Source organism: Polypterus senegalus, chromosome 2, assembly GCF_016835505.1.
Source record: "Polypterus senegalus isolate Bchr_013 chromosome 2, ASM1683550v1, whole genome shotgun sequence".
Lineage (NCBI taxonomy): Eukaryota > Metazoa > Chordata > Cladistia > Polypteriformes > Polypteridae > Polypterus > Polypterus senegalus.
In genome coordinates this window covers 185812880-185833246 of record NC_053155.1, presented here as the reverse complement: position 1 = coordinate 185833246, position 20367 = coordinate 185812880, and the positions used below count along the sequence as shown (strand labels likewise).

General features: G+C 37.8%; 1 protein-coding gene across 3 annotated transcripts in view; it reads left to right on the top strand.

Annotated features, from left to right (window-relative positions):
* cdkl5 (cyclin-dependent kinase-like 5) overlaps positions 1 to 18800 on the top strand; it is a 496892-nt gene extending 478092 nt beyond the window's left edge. For 2 of the 3 annotated variants that reach the window (XM_039745022.1, XM_039745024.1), the window contains 3 exons: positions 1672 to 1794; positions 11850 to 12107; positions 15725 to 18800. In XM_039745022.1, the coding sequence (XP_039600956.1) occupies positions 1672 to 1794; positions 11850 to 12107; positions 15725 to 16096 (753 nt within the window). In that variant the 3' untranslated portion in view covers positions 16097 to 18800. The remainder of the gene's footprint in view (positions 1 to 1671; positions 1795 to 11849; positions 12108 to 15724) is intronic. The other variant, XM_039745025.1, reaches the window with a different exon arrangement.
* Positions 18801 to 20367: the final 1567 nt, after the last annotated feature.

The following is a 20367-nucleotide window of genomic DNA, read 5'->3' as shown; positions in this document are numbered from 1 at the left end:
TCAGTTTAAATGACTGAGGCGGAATGGTGGTCTTCCTTAAACAGTTAATGTAAATGCTGTCATGCTCTTAATAGTATGTTCCATTACAAGTTGCTTTACAAAGAAAACAAGATTACAATAGGATGACAAACTGAAACCTAAGAATAAAATACATAAACAAACAACAAAATAGCCATAATGACAGTACAGCATTAGGACAAATGAGACAGTTTCACCAATAATGACTACAAGTAGTAGCAAGTAGATACAGGAACATGGTTTCGAAGTTACTAAGTAAAGCTAAAGAGGGGGCAGTAAAGTACAATGTGACCCAACAGTTCATGGAGGAAGTTGTGAGATACATCTTATAGTTGCGTTGGTACACATCATCAGTGATGTGACCTGGGGTCATCACTGGTGTGTCAGGCCTTCCAACCACACAACCCATCAGCAACTCACCCTAGGTCTGCCCTTTTAAATGACAAGAAACTAATGGCTCCCTCTGCAGAGTCCATAGACGATTGTAAGGCCTTCCTCTTCACCTCCCCTGAGATCCTCAGCAGCATTAGGGCCTTGCACAGTGAGCATGCCCACAAATCATTGCCACCCAACCTCAATGGGCTTGCACTATGATAGCCAGCTTTGCCTCTGACATCTGAGAATATTTACAAGTACTTTGAAAAGAATGGTTATTAAATATAAGGAAATAATTGACAGGATATGTGTTAGATTATATCATTGTTCCTTGGCGTCGAAGTGTCACAGGTTGGATCATAAGGTTTGAAGCATGAATATTAGGTGAAAGGTCACTATCCTAAGATTCACAAATTGTGTGTGTGTGTGTGTGTTTTAAATTGCTTATTTTATTTTGTGTATGTTATTCTATGCACAGTATAACATTTAAATCCCCTGCAGGAATTGGACTCCATGACATTAAGGGTCAAAGTGCCATCCTATACATACTAATTGGTTGGTGGGCAAGTTAAGGTGATGCAAACAATAAATAATAGGTGACATAAATAATAATAAAAGAATTTTCATTTCAAGTGACCACCTATGAAGAAGCAAGAAAAATCTGAGTGTGTGTCACTGTTCAGAGCCTGTTGGTCCTCAGTGTTTATTTATGTCTTCTTGCAAATTGTAAAGATGCCACTCTATCTTCACAGTGTACAGATGGTGATGTTTGTCTTGTCACGTGTTCAACTCTCTCTGGTGTTCCTGCCTTGTAAAAGTAATGGAAGACCGAATTTGAATTTGCTTCAAAGCAAAAAAGAACCTGCAAACAAAACACAGTGATTAAAGGCCCTAGGAGACTGATGTCACTTTGTAGTGGCATTTTGTGCAAGCTGAACTACTTAATGTATTATAATGATCAAATCATTTATTTAGATAATCTAGTCAGAATGTTTTTTTATTGTATAGTTTTCACTGCAAATGTAAGCAATACTTTAGCCAAGCATCTAATGCACATATTTGTACTCAGTACCTAACATTTATAAAAGTCAGTGCTGTTGTACTTTCAAAAGGATTCATTATGTTTTGTCTCAGTGACCATTTTTGTAATACCATTGTATTCTGCATTCATGTTGTTTTGATGTTGTTTTGCCATATGTCTGCTTTTTCAGTAATGAAAAACCTTTGTTAAGATCTGTTTTTGTATGCCACTAGTGTGTTTTGCATCTTATATTGCAGACGGAAAGCGGCGATGGAAAGAATCCAAGCATCAAGAAATGCCTATTTCCTCTTTTTAATTCAAAGAATAATATAAAGCATAGCTCCTCTTTGAAAGCTCTACCTGTAGTCACTTCACCCATGGTATTTCATTTCAATACTGAACCCTAACACTCTCCATTACTACTCCGTTTTGACTGATAATGCATGTTAACAGTTTTATTACTTTGACACAAACATAATTAGTTGCTTTGAACAGCCATGACCAGTTCCATAAAACATGTCGCCTGCTACTCTCAGAGTAGGTCTTCAGGTACAGCTGATAAGTCTGTTTGTTTTAATCTTGTAAAATATGACTGATATTTATGCCACAATTTTTTTAAATTAAGACGACATACAATGCTTTGAAAAAGTCTTCAACCATTTTTTCCACAGCTATTGCATCAAAGTAGTCTTTTTGGATAAGTCCTAATAAATTTTGCTCTGATAAAGATTTGCTCTGCCAGGTTATTTAGGAGTGGCAGTCGACAGCAATTCTGAGTTCTTACCACAAATCTTCTATGGGGTTAAGGTCATTACTCTGCCACAACCACTCAAGGACATCAGTTTTCTTCATTTTAAGCTACTCTTTGTGTTTTTGGTCATTGTCCTGTTGAAAGACAAACTTCCTACTCGGTTTAAGCTTTCTTCCTAAGGGGAACGGGTTTCCTTCCAGCATTCCTCTTCCTTGTAATGCTGGCCACACTGTCAGTCCATGCTGCTGAAAAACATACCCACAATACAATGCTGCCACCAACACATTCTACAGATGGAATGGCAGTACCTGACCAATATGTAGAGTCAGACGTATCACACACATACCACTTGGTTCCATATCTTTGCAAATTCTTTACAGGTGATGTCATGTTGATTTCTTTTTTGACACTCTTCCATAAAGGCTGTTTTGGCTCAGTGCCTTGGAAGATGTTAAGCCAGTTGCAGTCACTGACTTTTGTCACTTGGTCAGAATAAGAATCTCTCACACGTGTCATTCTTGTTCCATGACTAAGTTTAGAGGGGTGGTCTGACTCAGACAGTGTAACTGTAGCTGCATATTTATCCACGTCTGTATGATGGAGTACACTGAGCTCCGAGGTATGTTCAGTGCCCTTCCCAAATCAATGCTTCTCTTTAAGTGTGTACCCCTGACTTGTTTCGAATGCTCTTCCATACTTTTGGAACTTAGCAAGAGAGGGGCATTTCTCATCATAAATTGAGAACAGGTGATCCACCCATTTGCTACAGAGGTGGAGGCCATCAAGAAATTGGGCAAGATGGTAAAGTAATACACTGCACCTGAGGTAGTAAGCCTAACGTTCACAAAGGGATGTGCACTTGTTTTGATTGTTGCCATTTTAGCAGATTTTGAGTTAATTTCTTTGAATTTGGAAATATGTACACTGTCTTGGAGATCAGTTAGAAATTCTTACTTTAATAAGCTTAATAAGTATAGAATATTGAGATGCTAAAATGTGAAAACAGTTTTAGGGGCTGAATGCTGTTTCAAGGTATTGTATATTTAATGTAAGTATGGCTTTTCCTGGTTTGCTGTAGATAGTCGGTGTCCCCTAAATATATCCATCCATCCATTATCCAACCCGCTATATCCTAATTACAGGGTTACGGGGGTCTCCTGGAGCCAATCCCAGCCAACACAGGGCGCAAGGCAGGAAATAAACCCCGGGCAGGGTGCCAGCCCACCACAGTCCCCTAAATATATGTTTTATATAATTTCTTGATGCTTTTAATATCTCAAATTCCTGAGTAAACATTTAGAAATAATTACCACAAGGAGATCTTTGGAATCTAGATTTTAAAAAGAACACAATGAAGCTGACCAGAGACATAGACAAGAAGTTTACCATAAAGGGAAACAATTTCTTTTGCTTATGCAGAGAAACTGATACGTCAGCCACATAGTCAGTGTTTATTTAATATATCGCTTTTCACTGCAAGCACCAGCTATGCTAAGCCAGCAAAACGACAGGTCAGCTCACCACATCAGAACGTAGGCAAGAGGTAGTAATAAAGATGATGAAATACTGCAGTGCATCAGAGGTTCAAATGAATATGACATGACATAACCTAACACTTTTAAACCTGCTTAATCCAATTCAGGAGCCCAGACGCGCTGGGCACAAATCAGGAAACTGGACGGGATGCCAGTCCATCGCAGGACCAACACACATACCAACATCACACTCTTGGCAGTTTGAAACCAAGTAACCAATCACACTGACCCACACATCTTTGGAGATGTTCATGGAAAGGCAGAGTATCTGGAGGGAAACCTACAAAGACACAGGGTGAGCCTGCAAAATCCACATTGTTAACAACTGAGAATGGGGATTGAACCCAAGATGCTGGGTCCATGAACTATTCAAATAAACAATAATACAGTATTTCTATTACGTGAATAATGGCAAAAGAATAAAATTACTGACTGCCTTAGCCATGCTGATGACATTAAACCCTTTCATTTTATGCATAGAAAACAAAGGGTAAAAAACACCAGGTCACAGCACAGTGAGAGATAAAGAAGGGCATCTCAAGTTTAAACACATTTTAAATATAGTCTGCCTTGACTGTTTTTAAAATAGTAAAGCCATTATTTGATATGGAGATAAACAGACAGGAATAAGTAAGAAAAAAAAAAACTCAGGCTGTCACTGTGTCCTCCTGATCCCATTCACAGAGTGTCCCTAACTAGATCTGAGGCTTTATTTTTCTGCTTGCAGTCTATGGCTTGATGTCTGCCTTGAATGTCACTTTGAACGCCCCATCGTAATTGATCTTGGTGTTCTTCTTATTTAAGGACATATTTTAGTTACAGCATTTTTTATTTTATTGAGACCTTATTATGGCAATCTTAACTAACTAACAATCAAATCCAATAAATCTTAAGTACTTAAATCTGGTGAAAATCTCTTGATTTTCTCTGTTTGCATTCCTGCAAGCGGTACAAAATGCTTAATATAAAGCAACACTACATTTTATCTCCTGGGGGTACATTAGGAGCACAAATATTGTGGAGCTGGTTGTCAGATGGCCCAGTGTTCACATCCAGATGCCTTTAAACCAAAGTTTCAACTGCTACATATGTATTTCCACATTCACTGTTCTACCAACCAGTTACCATCCACCCATCTATTCGCCTTCTATACCAACTGAATTTGGCATCATCAGGCAAAATGCAGGAGCCAAACCTGGACAGGATGCCAGTCTTTAGAATTGATTCCCTTGCAGACACCAACACTCACTGATTTACACAGCTATTTAGAAAATTACTAGCACTGTGCCATTGTGCCTTCCAACACATAGGGCACCTTATTCTAACCAATATGTAATCTTTTAAGCAATAATCTGATTTAAAGGTTAAGACCTTCTATATTTATTCTTGAAATGTGTTGGCTATCAGTTCAATTAGGACATATTTTTAGTTCCAGTTTTTCAGAATTCGTACATTTTACAAATGACGTTTTGCTATTATGTACAGAATCACGACCTAAATTGTTTAGTACTAATTGACTGCAGGCTGCATTTGTATTTTTTCTCATACGTTCACGTTTAGGATTTAGCTTTTAAAATAATCTCAACACATAAATGGGTCAGTTAATGGATTTCATAAAAGATTAATAAAATGTTAAGCCATGTTAAAAATATGTCATGGGGCGTTATAGTCTAACACCACTGTGACCATCCTTGGAGGACTTTGTAGTCCAACCACAATAAAAAGTGACCCAGTAACTCTTAAAGCTTTCCAGAAAGGGGAAATCCTATGTGTCCCCAGACAAAAGGACAGTCCTGCTGTAGCCAGCTAAGAGAATTAAATTGCTTTAGTTTTGAGCAAAGCCGGATCTAATAAACAGTGTTCAGATTCTCAAATTTATAATGGAGTTGATCCAGCAAAATCCCTGCAATTAAACAGTGAATCACATACTTGGGCAATATAGTGTAAGGTAAGCAGTAAGATTGAATTTTTCAATGAGTGAGTTAAAGTTAGTTAGGCATATAAAGCTACATCTCAGTTCAGATCACATACCCCCCATCGTCTTTTGCTGTATGTTTGTGTTTGTCGGTTGTTGAAAAAAAGTGTGGAATCTGAAAGGAACTACAGAATGATGTACTTAAAGTAAAAACCACAAAACTGAAATAAAAAAAGTCTGGTATAAACTACACTATGCTTTGAGGGGCGGGCTTGGCACTACTTTCTGCTGTCAGTCCTCAATGCAGCCCCAAGGGAGGTCTGTGAGTTTCACTGCATACCTCCACTTGTAGCAGCTATGATTTGGCAGGGTTCAGTCTTCTATTGATGAGAAGGATCATAAGAGGCAGTAAAATGTATTGCTTGTGCTGTATCTAGGTCAACCAACTTCACAGCTTTAGAGGTGAGAAAAGTGTTTCTGGAATCCTGCAGTATGGCCTAGCTTTTATTACAGCAGCATGTGTTATAAATAAGTGTAGCTAACTTTAAAGTAACTTCACATGCCATTTTAAGCAAATCTCATTATGTTCTGAGCCACCTCTTTGTCATGAGTGGTTATACTATTGTATAACAGGAGGATGCCACAAATATGTCAGAAAAATAAACATTTAAAAGTGTATGATTTATTATCCAGAATTTTCTCCATTTCCTTAGATGTTAATAGTGTTGTTTTATTACCTTCTGCAGTATAATTTCAGTATCACTATCAAGTGTTTGCTATCTGTAACCCAAAGAATTTGAGGCGGTTTACATTTTTCACTATTTCTCCGAAGCTGCTGACTAAAATATGGCTCCTGCTGCGTCTCCTAAAATGTGCAATAAGTTAAATTTTTTTGTGATGTATAGAGGTTGTTGGATTAGTTCTGTCAGATTTACTGTGTATCACATAATTTCTGTTTACAGTCTCCAAGTTGTTGTTGGTTCATCAGCAAATCTGATGATGTGATTGCAACCATGTCTGGCCACACAGTCATAACACTTATATTGCATGTATGAACTAAGTTAGGATATTTCCCAGAGCATTACATCTCTTACAGTCAAAGCTTATTATCTTTACACCAATCAAAAATCAAAACTCCACAAAGTAAAACGCTGCACTTTGGTTAGAAAGTCCAGCAATGGTGTGTCATGTAAACTATGCTATTTCACATTTGGCTTTTCCATAATATCAAAAGGTACAATAAGTAAAGTGTCTTTGGAAAGTGCTTTCTTAACTTGAATGAAGTAAATTGTATTGTAATCGACAAAACCCGTGGTTATCAATGATTTTCATTCCTGAACAACAATTTAATTAAAGCGCTTTAAGTTCATCAGACTCAAAGGTGTGCAGTACATGCCGCCTAGAATTCTGTGGGTTGTGTTTTTGGGTTCAAGAATGTTGAAGACTTATATGCTATAGTAAATCTGTATACAGTAGAGTCTTGCTTATTCAACATTCCGTCCCACCGCAAAAAAAAAAAAAATATGCATCAATCGGCAACAAGAACTGCAAGTTGTGAGCGTGAGCGTACTCTATTCTTTGTTGCTCTCGACTCTGCCACAGCTAATTACAGTGGAACCTCGGTTTGCGAACATAATTCGTTCTGGAAATGTGCTCACGTCCAAAGCACTCGTATAGTATATCAATACGAATTTCCCCATAAGAAATAATTGAAACTCAGATGATTCGTTCCATATCCCAAAACTATTCGTATAAAAACGATTAATACAAAATATAAAGTAAAAATACATAAAGCAAATGAACCTGCACTTTACCTTTGAAAAGAATCATGGCTGGTGTGAGTGAGTTTCTAAACTCTTTTGGGATTCCACCCAATGGGACGACACGTGGAAGAGCGTCCCAAAGAAATCGCAGTGTCCCAGCGCAGTAGCAATTCGACGTAAAAGCCAATCCGAAAAGATCGCAGACATGCTATAAGCTCCTGCCGTTGATGGGTGATACAAGGAACATTATAAATGCGCAGGGCTCAGTATTACTTTCCCCCCGACCCTGCTTGACTGCTGTGTCTGTGTATAGGAGAATGGCAGATCCCGCTACAATAGATAACCGTGCTGTTGCTGTTTAAAACTTAATAAAGCTGGTGTTGCTAAAAGTACTGAGATTCAGCTTCGAGTTTTCGGGTGCAAGACGGGGACTTGCATATCACAGCACAAACACGCAGTCACAATGCTGTAGTAAACAGTATACGCTCGTACAGATGTTGAATATATTAGTGACGGAGTTAAGGCTACAAACTGCAATTAATTACATTGAGCAACAAGAAAGAGTTACAGGAATCGACATAATGATGCTGCAAAGATGGCGAGACTTCACAGCGAAGAAAAGGCACTTGTCAGGAAAGCAGACTACGATCAAAAATATCTTTAAATCATCACAGACGGAACTTTTTAAGTACAGTACATACTGTATTTAACGTCAGACAATTCTGTAAGTTCATTTTTTAAGTTAATTTATTCTGTTATTTTGTTGTAAAGCATGATTATTAGGTTCGTAATGTGTAAAATTATAACATAGTTTGACGTTTAATAGGCTTTTTCTTAACACCTGCTATTATCCAACATTTTCACTTATCCGACATTTGGCTGGCCCGTTTATGTCGGATAAGCGAGACTCTACTGTATTTAGAACATTTTCAGTTTTTATGTCTAGCCACGTAATTCTTCATTACTTAAATTAACTTTCTAATAAGGCAATATATTGTATAGATATAAATATATATATATATATATATATATATATATATATATAATTATAGTACAGGCCAAAAGTTTGGACACACCTCCTCATTCAATGTGTTTTCTTTATTTTCATGACCATTTACATTGGTAGATTGGCATCAAAACTATGAATGAACACGTGGAGTTATGTTCTTAACAAAAAAGGTGAAATAACTGAAAACATGTTTTATATTCTAGTTTCTTCAAAATAGCCACCCTTTGCTCTGATTACTGCTTTGCACACTCTTGGCATTCACTCGATGACCTTCAACAGGTAGTCACCTGAAATTGTTTTCACTTCACAGGTGTGCCTTATCAGGGTTATTTAGTGGAATTTCTTGCTTTATCAATGAGGTTGGGACCAGCAGTTGTGTTGTGCAGAAGTCAGGTTAGTTGGACGATCATTTATTTTTCAACAGGACAATGACCCCAGACACACCTCCAGGCTGTGTAAGGGCTATTTGACCAAGAAGGAGAGTGATGGAGTGCTGTAAATGGTCATGAAAATAAAGAAAACACATTGAATGAGGAGGTGTGTCCAAACTTTTGGCCTGTACTGTGTATATGTATATGTATACATATGTACAGGCTGAATCCTGGTTATCAAATGAGAACGCCATCAACAGACACTTGGACATAAATCCAGCATATACAAACTTAAGAAGAACTTATTCTTAATAAACAAGACTTTATATAGACAGATAGATATATGCATATGTACATATACACACACCCTTAAAATAAAGGTGCCAAAGCAATTCTTCAGAGTGATGCCATAGGAGAACTATTTTTCATTCCCCAAAGATCCATTCACATGAAGGTTGCAGAAAGAACCTTTATTTGTTTAGATTCATAATAAGTTCCATAAATAACCATGGCAGAATGTTAACAGACTTGTGAAATACCAGTGGGTTCATAATTTTAAAAGGATCCTTACTGCATGCATTAACCCAGGCTAAGTTCAGGTTTTTGTACCTGTTAGTATCGTACTAGGTAGGCAATAACCTATTACAGATTTTTGGCTTTGTCCACATATTTGAAACCTTTTGAAAGCCTCAAAAACCAATTTCATATGCAAAGAATCTTCTCTTGAATGAAAGGGTTTTTTGCCAAACAATGGCTCTATAAGGAATCCCATAACCCAGTAAAGAATTACGTTAGAATCATTATTTTTAGAGTGCATATAAATATTGTAGACTGCTGCAGAAGATCTGCTGTGCATTGGTTTAGAAAAATTGCATGTAACATATTAGCTGTTACTCTGTATCTTGCAGAATCAGAATATCTTTACTGTCATTGTAACAAATACAACAAAATTAGGTACAGTCCCTGCAGTGTCAAAATATAAATAAATATAATTACAAAAAGATAAGAAAAGATAAGAAGAAACAAGGTAACACAAACATTCAACATAAGACCTTAATTGCACATTAACACTATTGCACAAGATGTCATGTATCGCACTGCTGCATTGGAGGTGATTAGGTGACATTCAGTGCCCTAATAGCAACAGGTTAGAAACTGTTTTTCAGTCTATTAATCTTTGTTTTGATGCTCCTATATCTTTTGCCTGATGGTAACAGTTGGAACATGTCATGAGCGGGGTGTGAGGAGTCTTTTAAGATATTTTCTGCTTTCCCGAGGCAGTGAAAGCTGTGCAGTTCATCCAGAGAGGGTAAAGAGCAGCCGATGATCTGCTGGGCAGTCGTTACGATCCACTGAAATGTTTTCCTCTGCGCTGTTGTGCAGCTGGAAAATCACATGCAGAGGCAGTAGCACAGGATACTCTCAATAGAGCAGCAATGGAAGGACACCAGCACTTTTTGGGGGATGTTATTTTTCCTGAGGACTCTCAGGAAATAAAGTCTCTGCTGAACCTTCTTCGCCAGCTCAGCTGTGTTCACACCCCAGGACTTTGTTTTTGTGACTGCACTATAGATTTTAGACAAACATTTGTCACTCAGTGATTTGGACAGACCATTTTAGGCCACATACAGGATACAGAGTAGACCTTGGCAGACTAAGGTCACCTCCATCAGTACTGTGAATATTTGGCAGTGTGTGATTTAAATTACCCCTACAGCATTTTCTGCAAGTTTGAAAAATATGTTACTGCTTTATGTAAGCTCATGCAAAACCTTGTTGTGATTAATGATCTCTTAAAGTGGTTGCCTCATCTATCTGCCCTAAAGTATCTGGGCATCCCGAGGATGTTGCATCAGATCAGAAGATACAGTGTTGCATCGCAGGTTTGGAAGGTTTAGATCATAATGCATGAAGATGTTTTTTCTTGTATTTTTGGAGACAATATTGCAATTGTAAGAATGAAATATATGAAATGAATCTTGTAGTGACATGTACGGCACATGTATTTCATTAGTCATATCAAACTTTAAGATAAGAAAAATGATGGTGTATTGACTGAAGGAAAAAAAAAAGCATCCATTCACACATTGTAAATAGTTTTGGATTTTGTGGCTGTGACCAGGCTCTGACATGCCTGACTTTATACACCATCCGGAAAGGCGGTCATGAATCTTAGGGTTGGTTTGTGCAGATGTAATTGGATTCTTCGTAGTCCCCACTTTATAGATTAAATGTCTACAATGTGACACCCAGCCCACAATGATTCAGCTTGTAAATATGTGTGATGTAAAATACTTTTTATGGAACTGGCTCTTGGTCTACAAATGCAACTTTTCAACCAACATGGAATGTGAAATAACAACTTATCAATGCGTTCCGTATACTTCATAACATTTTTTTTCTTTTCCAGCCACTCAGTTAACCGCATGTAAAAGGTTATGGGGATGCAGATGTTTATCGGTCGTGCATGGTATCTTAATCACATGACCCAAGCTTGCAAATCAGAGGTGCACTTTCCTACGCTTGTATTGCCAAATCATGTTTAGAAGCCCATCTGATCCGGGAAAGGAGACAGTAGACTCTTCTTTTACTACCCTGCAGTACAACACAGCTCCTTGGTGGTACTGCGTCAGCTACTGGTTTATGTGAGAACCCCTCCCAAATCTTGGGTCATGTCCTGCCACAAGGATGCTAATATCTTTGGATTTTGCCAATAAAGAGTAGTGACAAACATATTAGAAATAGGTTGCTGTTTTGGCAAAAATACTAAAAGTATACTAATGGCTTAGTGAAATGATAAAATCCTGAGAAAATGTCTTACTGTAATACAGGTGGTCTTCCAAAAAATTAGAATACCATCTATTATTTAAAGTGAATTGTTTAAATTTCTCAGTATGTTTATTAAGGCCACGGGTTTCCATACTTTACTGAGAGCCATGTTGTTTTCACTTTTCCTTCTCCGCACTCAGTTTGGGCTGTTCTAGGAATTGGCTAAATATGATTTGGAATAAGGTGCATTGAAAACAGTTTGTTTGGCTTTTTGTGCTGGCCATCATCACTATACTCAAATATTCCTCCTGTTCCTGTTCAGGTACCAGGCACTGATGCTCAAGACCCTCTGCCAGTACAAAAGGCAATCCGATCTTCAAATCACCAGGGCAGCAGACACAGGAACAGAGATCGAGATAGAGACAGAGATCGGGACCGGGACCGAGACCGAGAAAGAGAACGGGACAGAGACCGGGAACGAGAGCGGGATCGAGACCGAGAACGAGACAGGGAGCGAGACAGAGAAAGGGACAGAGAAAGGGAATGGCTTCCCGAGAATATGACTGAAGCGCATTCTCAGGTAAACTGAATAAGTGGCATTTACAAGAGTACACCTCAGCTCTTCACTGAACTTAACTAACTGTCCAGAAAACCATGAAGGGACTCTGATATATTGCTTCTGCATCACAGATATGTCCCATACTTCTGCCCATACTTTCCATTACCTTACCTGGCAAAAAAATTGAGATTAAACCTTTCCTCAGAATATTATGATAAATCACTATTCCAAAAGACAAATTACAAATCACCTTAAAAGAAAATTAAGATATTCAAATATTTTACCATCTGCAGCAAAAGAGAGAAACTTGGAAAAAAAAAGACAAGAAGGACAATACTGAAAAATAATGCACCCTGTGTGGGCAAAGCAGTACAAGTGTTCAACCCTGTTATGTAAATTTTTAGATTGTCTTTGCAGTGGATGTGTAGAATGTCTTTCTGGGTCTGAAATAGGCGGCAATAAAGCCTAAATGATACTGTATAACACCATATTTACAAAAACATTACGTAAAGTTCTTTTAATTTCTATCATTTTCTGACTTTTATCAAGAGAAAATAATACTAATTTTTAATGTAGCTTCTATGGATAATGGTAGATGGTATTTTAATGTTGTCAGATTACATTCTCAAAGAGAGGAAGTTCTTCTTCTCCAATGGATTGTCTTGAAACAAACACCAAATATAAGTCATGGATGAATTCTCTGGATGCCAGAAAAAAAGAAATTTTCATAAGCTTTTAGCAAATTGAATACATTCACGAGTATTCATTTCATATAACACGTAAAAGATTATTTAAGTCCAAAAGTCCTTAGTACTTTACAGAGGCAGTGATCTGCCCAAAGATTTTCCTGATCTACAGCAATCATAGAGGCAGCTATCAAGCTCTGAACAAAGAAAACTTTACCAAAAGCTACTCATTCAAGTACGTGGTAGGTCTTTCACATGATAGTAAAAGGTTCTTACCAGTTCTCAGTTGGACAAACAGCAGTACACGGTCTGAACAAAAGGATCTGACTGGTTGCCAGTTGTGATGCCAAAAAAGGTCCAATGACAGAATGTCTGTTGCAATTTAAAGGAAGTTCTTTATCCCCAATGCTGTCTTGAAAAATCACCAACATATGTAAACTCAAAAGCTTTGAAAAATGCAGGAATTCCAACTTAGTATTTATAAGGTTTCTAAGTTCAGAAATTAGTTAATTTACTATACTACAGAGTTCCAAACACTAAACTGAAACAATTTGTCCATAAAGACCCTTTACTTCCTAATGGAGTATTAACACCTCAACATTCTTATTTCACAAACAGCAAGTCATTTTTGATTGACACCATTTTTTCTCCAGCTTAAAAAAGTAGAGGAGCATCATCAGAGACAAAATTCCTGATCTTACTAAAGTGCCAATCAGCTGCTCATCCTTCAAAGTCATCGGTGAGGTGTTAATCGTTGGTATGTTTCTTCTCAGAGTGCCTGCAGTGTAATCTACTCTTTAAAGCAGCATATCCTAACATTTTAATGGCCCCCTATTCATAATAATGTTCACACAGTCACTTTCTTTGAATATTGGAGACATCCCTCCACTGCCATAATGAAACACAAAATAGATTTTTCTTCATTTGCGTTGACCCCGATCAGCAGTTGAAGCAGAAAAAGGAACTGACGCTACTCTCTGCTCTTTTGGCTTCTTCGTCCTCCCCCTACACACAGTGTATAATGTTCATCACAGAAGCACTGCCGCTGTCATAATCACTTCAGAAACCGTGAGGAAGAGGGTGGTCACCACTGGAAAACTGAAAGCATTCTAATATTTTTGGAGAGCTTTAGTTGCACTCCTTGGAAGTCTGAAAGTGCACTGATATTCAGATGCAGTTTATTTTACCCCAGGTTTACAACCATTTTTTTTTTTAATACGGGTTGGTAGTGGGGCATACATTTAGATCCTCAAGGAAGGAAATACATTTATTTACTAAAGACACCATCTTTTAACAGCCTAAAATTTAGTTATCCTATACAGTAATTTAAAAACATTCCTCCTAAAAGCTTTACTGCAGTAAAATAAGCCCACTGATGAAAATAACATCCCAGTATTGAATTATGACAATGGTTAAAATTGTTTGTTTTTTCTAGCCTGGCTATTGCCATGAAACCACTGGACACTTTTCACTAAGAGCATAATGTATGATAACATAGTGTACAATTCTCCATAAAACCAACTCAATGATAGATGGCAGTATCTTCATTGATCCTGGATATGGCTCTGAATGTTAAATAAAATTGAAGCTCCCGACCACAAATACAATACCCTCCTGCCTACACTAAGGTAAGAAATTGTTCAAAGCTTAGAGAACATTGTCCTTTCCTCCACTTCATACATGGATTTAAATGAACGGCAAGCTTTGTCACCCATTTACACTTAACCTTTCAATAAACATCCTTGGGTTACAAGGTGTGGAATAAAAGATAAATCAGCAAGGCCAATAACAATAGTGTTTCATCTCGGTCACTGCCATCCACATCTGTGTGAATGTCCACTATAAAGAACATTTTAGAACATCTGAAGAAACACAAAACATGGATAGCAAAAGAATGTTAAAGTTAGATAACTATTAGGACAATAAAACAATGTGAAGTGGTCTTCTTTATTTTTTAAGATGTAATTTTCCCCCTTTCATTCCCAGTGCCATGCATTGTCTTTTGAACAGAAATCGGACACATTTCTGAATCTGCCAATTATTCATCAATCCTGATACTTTGTTTCTCTTATATACATTTCATAAAAGGTGTGATTCTCCCAGTGTTGTCCATCCATCCATCTATTATCCAACCCGCAATATCCTAACTACAGGGAACACGGGTGTCTGCTGGAGCCAATCCCAGCCTACACAGGGTGCAAGGCAGGAAACAAACCTCGGGCAGGGCGCCAGCCCAGTGTTGTCACCTCCTTCAATCTGAACTCTTGTAGGAAGGTCACTCGTGAAGGACTAGTCATTGTCTTATCCTACCTCGTCCACATTATTTATCCTGTGCTAACACACTTTTATTAGAAAATTGTTTTATAGCCCACCCATCAAACTGCAGCAATTTTGCATTTTTAGAAGTAAATGAGTATGACTACTAGTAAATGACAACATGAAACTCATAGTCAGAAGCATTTCGTGGGTCAAAACTGGGAAGCAAACATAATGTGTCAAAACATAAAGGGCAGAGAAAAATCAAAATGAGCAAGATAACAAAGTCAGCAACACTTGTCAAAGGTTTCCTTAAGCCAGTCTTGAAGATCAGAAGTTTTGTTTGTTTGTTATCCAACACTTAGGATACAAGAGGCTGCACACCACCGTCTTTTCTAGCTGTGGCCTGATGGAGCCAAAATTCAGTGACAGCATCGTTGGTGATGTGGCAACATCCAGCATAGACATCATCAAAAACATTTCTACAGCCATAGGGAAAACGCACAATGCCACTGGGGACAAAAATAATAAACAAAATATTATTTTCAATACATTAAATGCTATAATATAGGCCAAGTAAGGTATTATTCACAACACAGACTGTAGCAGTTAGGTGTTTTGTTATTGCTATTGGCCATGTTATCTATATTGATATTAATAACACTTCTTTTGGATTCTTCACTTTTTTCCCTGCAGAGCCAGCCATTAAAATCCTTAAGGAAACTTCTTCACCTATCTTCATCCTCTAACCACCCTACCACATCAGAACTGCGCTTCCAGCCGCTGCCTAACCAGCCATCGAAATCAGGGTTTGGAGAAGGACGTGGGCATCCAGGTGGTGGTGGCAGCAGTGGGGTTCCTTCACAATCCAAGAGCAGGCAGGGCTTCCAGCTCCCAGGACAGATGGAATCCAGCTGGCATGTGCCCCCTTTAAACCGCACCGGAGGTGATGGGACCCCATATTCTGACCAAATGCCTCCAAAAGGCAGCCAGAATGGGCATGGCTTTAGCCGATCATCTCGTTCCCGGATGCCAAATCTCAATGATCTGAAGGAAACAGCCCTGTAGTGATTACCATTACTGCTCCTTCCCTTCTAATGGAAAATTTCCAAAATTACACTGTCACGTCTGCTGCCTAGTAGAAACATTAAAATAAAAGAAAAGAAAAAAAAAAATAAGTCAGGTTTGTGAAGCAGGTGTTCCCTTTTCCCCAAAGGCTCACGTTCTAAATGTATGTCTTAATTTTTTAAGCTTCCATATTTGATAGAATTTGTATTATTTATGATGTTCTGATTATTACTTTCTTGTTATATGGTTATTATGTCACTGTTAAAATGGCAATTTAAAAAAGTGAAAAAAGTGCTGCAGCTTTTGTTTCTATACAAAATATGAAAAACAAATCTCTTTCCTGTATAACAATTATATATTTCATCAGAGCTCTTTTATTCTGAATGTCTTTAAATATTTCCCTGGGACTTAAAAACTCAGATTTGGTGTGATGATATTACGCCATGCTTTGTTTTTTTTATTTCACTCCACCTTTTTCTGATGGTATTTTCTAACTTGAACACAGTGTCTTAACATTTGTGGCTTAAGGGACCTGTTTTCTGTCCAGACTGGCAGATGGGGAGTTTTGTGGCTCTGAATGGGGAGCTAGGCACTGACAGTATAAAATAAGCACATTTTATTAGGTGGTTTTATGGATGGTGAGGTTCTCAGGAAGACAGATTATAAAAAGAGAATTCATAAAATTACCCAGCTTTAAATATGCACAATTCAGTCCAGTTTATGAGGTGTGACACCTTGTCAGGTCGATTGTTGTTTTCACATTTATATGGTGTCAGTATAGACACATAAAAGCTGGCACTGACGGGACATTCTTCATCCTGAACACTGCCTAGAAGTGGTTAACAACATGGCTACTGATTTTCATCATTTGGTGTTACTGTACTTCACATAGAAAAAAAAAAAAACAAGCCAAACACCTCTCTATTTAACCTTAACAGACACACAAACCCACCAATCAGCAGGCATTGTGTTATTAAATAGTTGATAAAGTGACCTTCAGGACTACCTGCTGCTTAGATTCCTCTTAGGGATCTGAAAATACAGTAAAATTTATTTCAGCAACTGCATTGTTACACACTTGTGCAGTCATGTAAATGATGTCAAGGGCGGATGACGCAAAACAGAATTCAGCATGGCAGATAAAGCAGGAAAGTACTTTGCTTTTCTGTCCTACTATGTGGACTGTGCTTCAAGAGGTTAAAAAATGAGCAAAACTTTCAAACAGTTCAGAAATATCCAATGATTACTATACATTGTACACTAATTTATTGTGGTGTCCTAATACAACTACACTAATGTAGATTTGGGGTGTGCGTAACCAGTGTATGTTCTTTATAGACAAAAAAAATATTTTTATATTACAGAAACCCAATTCTTAATAAAATATCCATTCATCTATCCTTTCCCCAAACCAACTTTCTTCATTTCAAGATCACATAGGGAGCCCGTGTCGACTGCATTCCAGGACCAGGACCAATCAGGCACCCATTCATCTTAACCTGGCACTTAGGGGGGCTAATTCCAGTCATCAGTCAGAGAAACGTGCACATCTTTGGAATGTGAGACCGAGGTCAGCGGACCCCCCTTGAGTATTTTTTACAAGTTCTAATATGCAATCCATTGTTGCATGGCTGGGTGTGCAAAGGCAAAAATCATACATGAATATTAAAATTGTGGCCATCTGTTTGTGTGACCTGGTAGCACATTATTCTGCATACTCTCTTGCTCTCCCTCTTCATATATAAAATATATATATATATATATATATATATATATACAGTAAAGAGATTTATATGGGGTAATGATCCATAAATAAGTGCCTATTAAATCCTTCCATACTGCTTCATAATCATGTTTCAGATCATGGGGGTTAAAGTCTATTTAAACTCATCAAGCAGAACCAATCCTGGATGGGGCACCCATCCATCTCAGGCCACACTTTCACTCACTCGTGCATGGCCAGTACAGATTCGCCTATCGACCGCAAGTTTGATGGAAGGAGGAAAACCCATGCAGTTACATGTGCAAACTCCACAAAGATAATTGCGCAGGTCTGGCTTTGAACCCAGAGCTGTGGAGCTGTAGGGCTAACCACTAAACAAGCGCAGTGTCTAACAGTGCAGTTGCTAAATCAAAGTGGGACTAGAAACGGGTGACACAAGAAGAACCGTCCGAGAACTCAGTGTCCAGTGTTGTAGGCCCATCTGCTAATGAAGTGACCTGTTTGTGACACACATTAAAGGTCGTGTTCAGACTTGCTTTGTTCAGCTGCTCTTTTTCCCTTTTTTTTCTTACAGTAAAGCATGGATGTGGTTTGAGGGCAGAGAATCACATTTGTGTCTTAAAAAAAAGCCATGTGAGTCCAGAGCACAATAAAGTGTATGCTTGTTCCAGGTTGAGCTTATCAGCGATACAGGAGTGATGGACATGTACTCCAGTTTCTTTTATTATTATTTTAGAACTTTTTTTGAACATATTTGCAAAAAATATTCATTTTGTGTTATTTCCTTATTTTGCTTTTCTAAGCAAAAAAAAAAAAACAAACAACTGAAATCTTATTTGGAATGAAGTGGAATAATGTGAAAAGCAATGCGTGAAAAGATTTTATTCACTCTTGTTGATGGGTAAGATTTGGAAAGATAACTGGAACTGTTCAGAGAATGTTTGTTATCATAAGATAATAATAAATCAAGTAATATCTCTATGCCTCTTTCAGTTCTCATAGTATGAAAATTCATTATTTTGGCACCTTTGCAAACATCATAGATTCCTTTATTTTGCAAAAAAAAAAAAAAGCCAATTCTAACAAGTTACTTTCTGTTTTGAGTATTCTTTTCAGCTCGTATACCAACTGGAACTGAAAATAACAGGGATTTCTTTCATATTTACTGTTCCTTATGGTTTATAATCATTTTCTTCGACAGCCAACATGTTCCTGCACAAGTAGAGTGTGCTGTAGATTTCCCTTGTCAGTATGATGCTAGCTCATCCTGTACATTTGTAATACAAGCTTAACTTGGATATCTTTTTCTAGTTGTTTTTTTTCTTTTACATGCAGTTTTAGGATCCATTAGTTCAGTATACATGGTGGTGTAGTGGTAGATGCTGCTCCCCCTTGGATGCAGATTCAAGGGATCAAATTCTGCAACCATAAATTGCCTGTTTGTTTCTTCCCTCCCATATCCCAAAAAGACTGGGAATTTTGGCCCTTTTTAGCCTTCTGCCTGATGCTGCAGAGATGAACAGCAGCACCTCAATGACCTGGCATTTGACAAGGTTGTGTGTATCTCTAGGAATGAGGAACTCGGTAACACTGCAGCTAAGCTCAGAATTAATTACTACTTTACTTTTAAAACTGTTCGTTCTATGGGTTTCTATAAAAAGTAAATTGTGAATGAGGTTACGAGTGACTTAAATACTGGAGTTAAATTCAGAAAAGGAATGTTCAAGAACTGCTTCTTTGATGATTTGTTGTCATACTGGATGAAGCATGGCATTCTCAACTCCTTTTAATCTAATTCAGGATTATGGGGGGCTAGACTCTATTGTTGTAGCACTGGGTGGTCGTAACTATGCAGGGGGAGAAAAAGTTACATTATAGTCCACACAGGCAGCAGCTTTCCTTGGGATTTGAAAGCAGAATGCTGAATCCACACAAACCACTGTGCCACTGTACCACCTTCATATGGATGTGATCTATCTAAACAATCTATAGTAGTCAATCACATTCACAAATCAGCAATTAATAAAATATAAAGAGAACTATGTGCACTACTGAAATTACCTGCCAGCACATCAGTTAGCCACACTGTTTATGCTATGCCTACATCTGTGTGGGTTTATCCTCCATGAACTTGTTTATTTCAACCTCCCAAAAACATGCTGGGTTGATTGGTGCCTCTAAATTGGCTCATTGAGAGTGAGCTGCTCTTTGATGGACTGGTGGCACAGTCAAGGTTGGTTCTTGCCTTGCACCAAATACAACAACTCATTATGGCTGTACTACAAAAATTGGTTTGAACAATACATACATGGATAGCAATACAAAAAAATAAAAAGCCCGTCATTTAACCCTTTAAAATGGCCAAAACATCATCATATGTCATTCAATACAGAATACATGTTCTATATATTAAAGTAAAAGGCAAACTTTTTTTTCAATATATTTAATATATATTATATTATATACAGGTATATATACTAGGAGGCTTCGCCCCCTGCTCGCTTCGCTCGCCAACCCCCGTGTTTGGTTTTCCGGATACACACTTGTA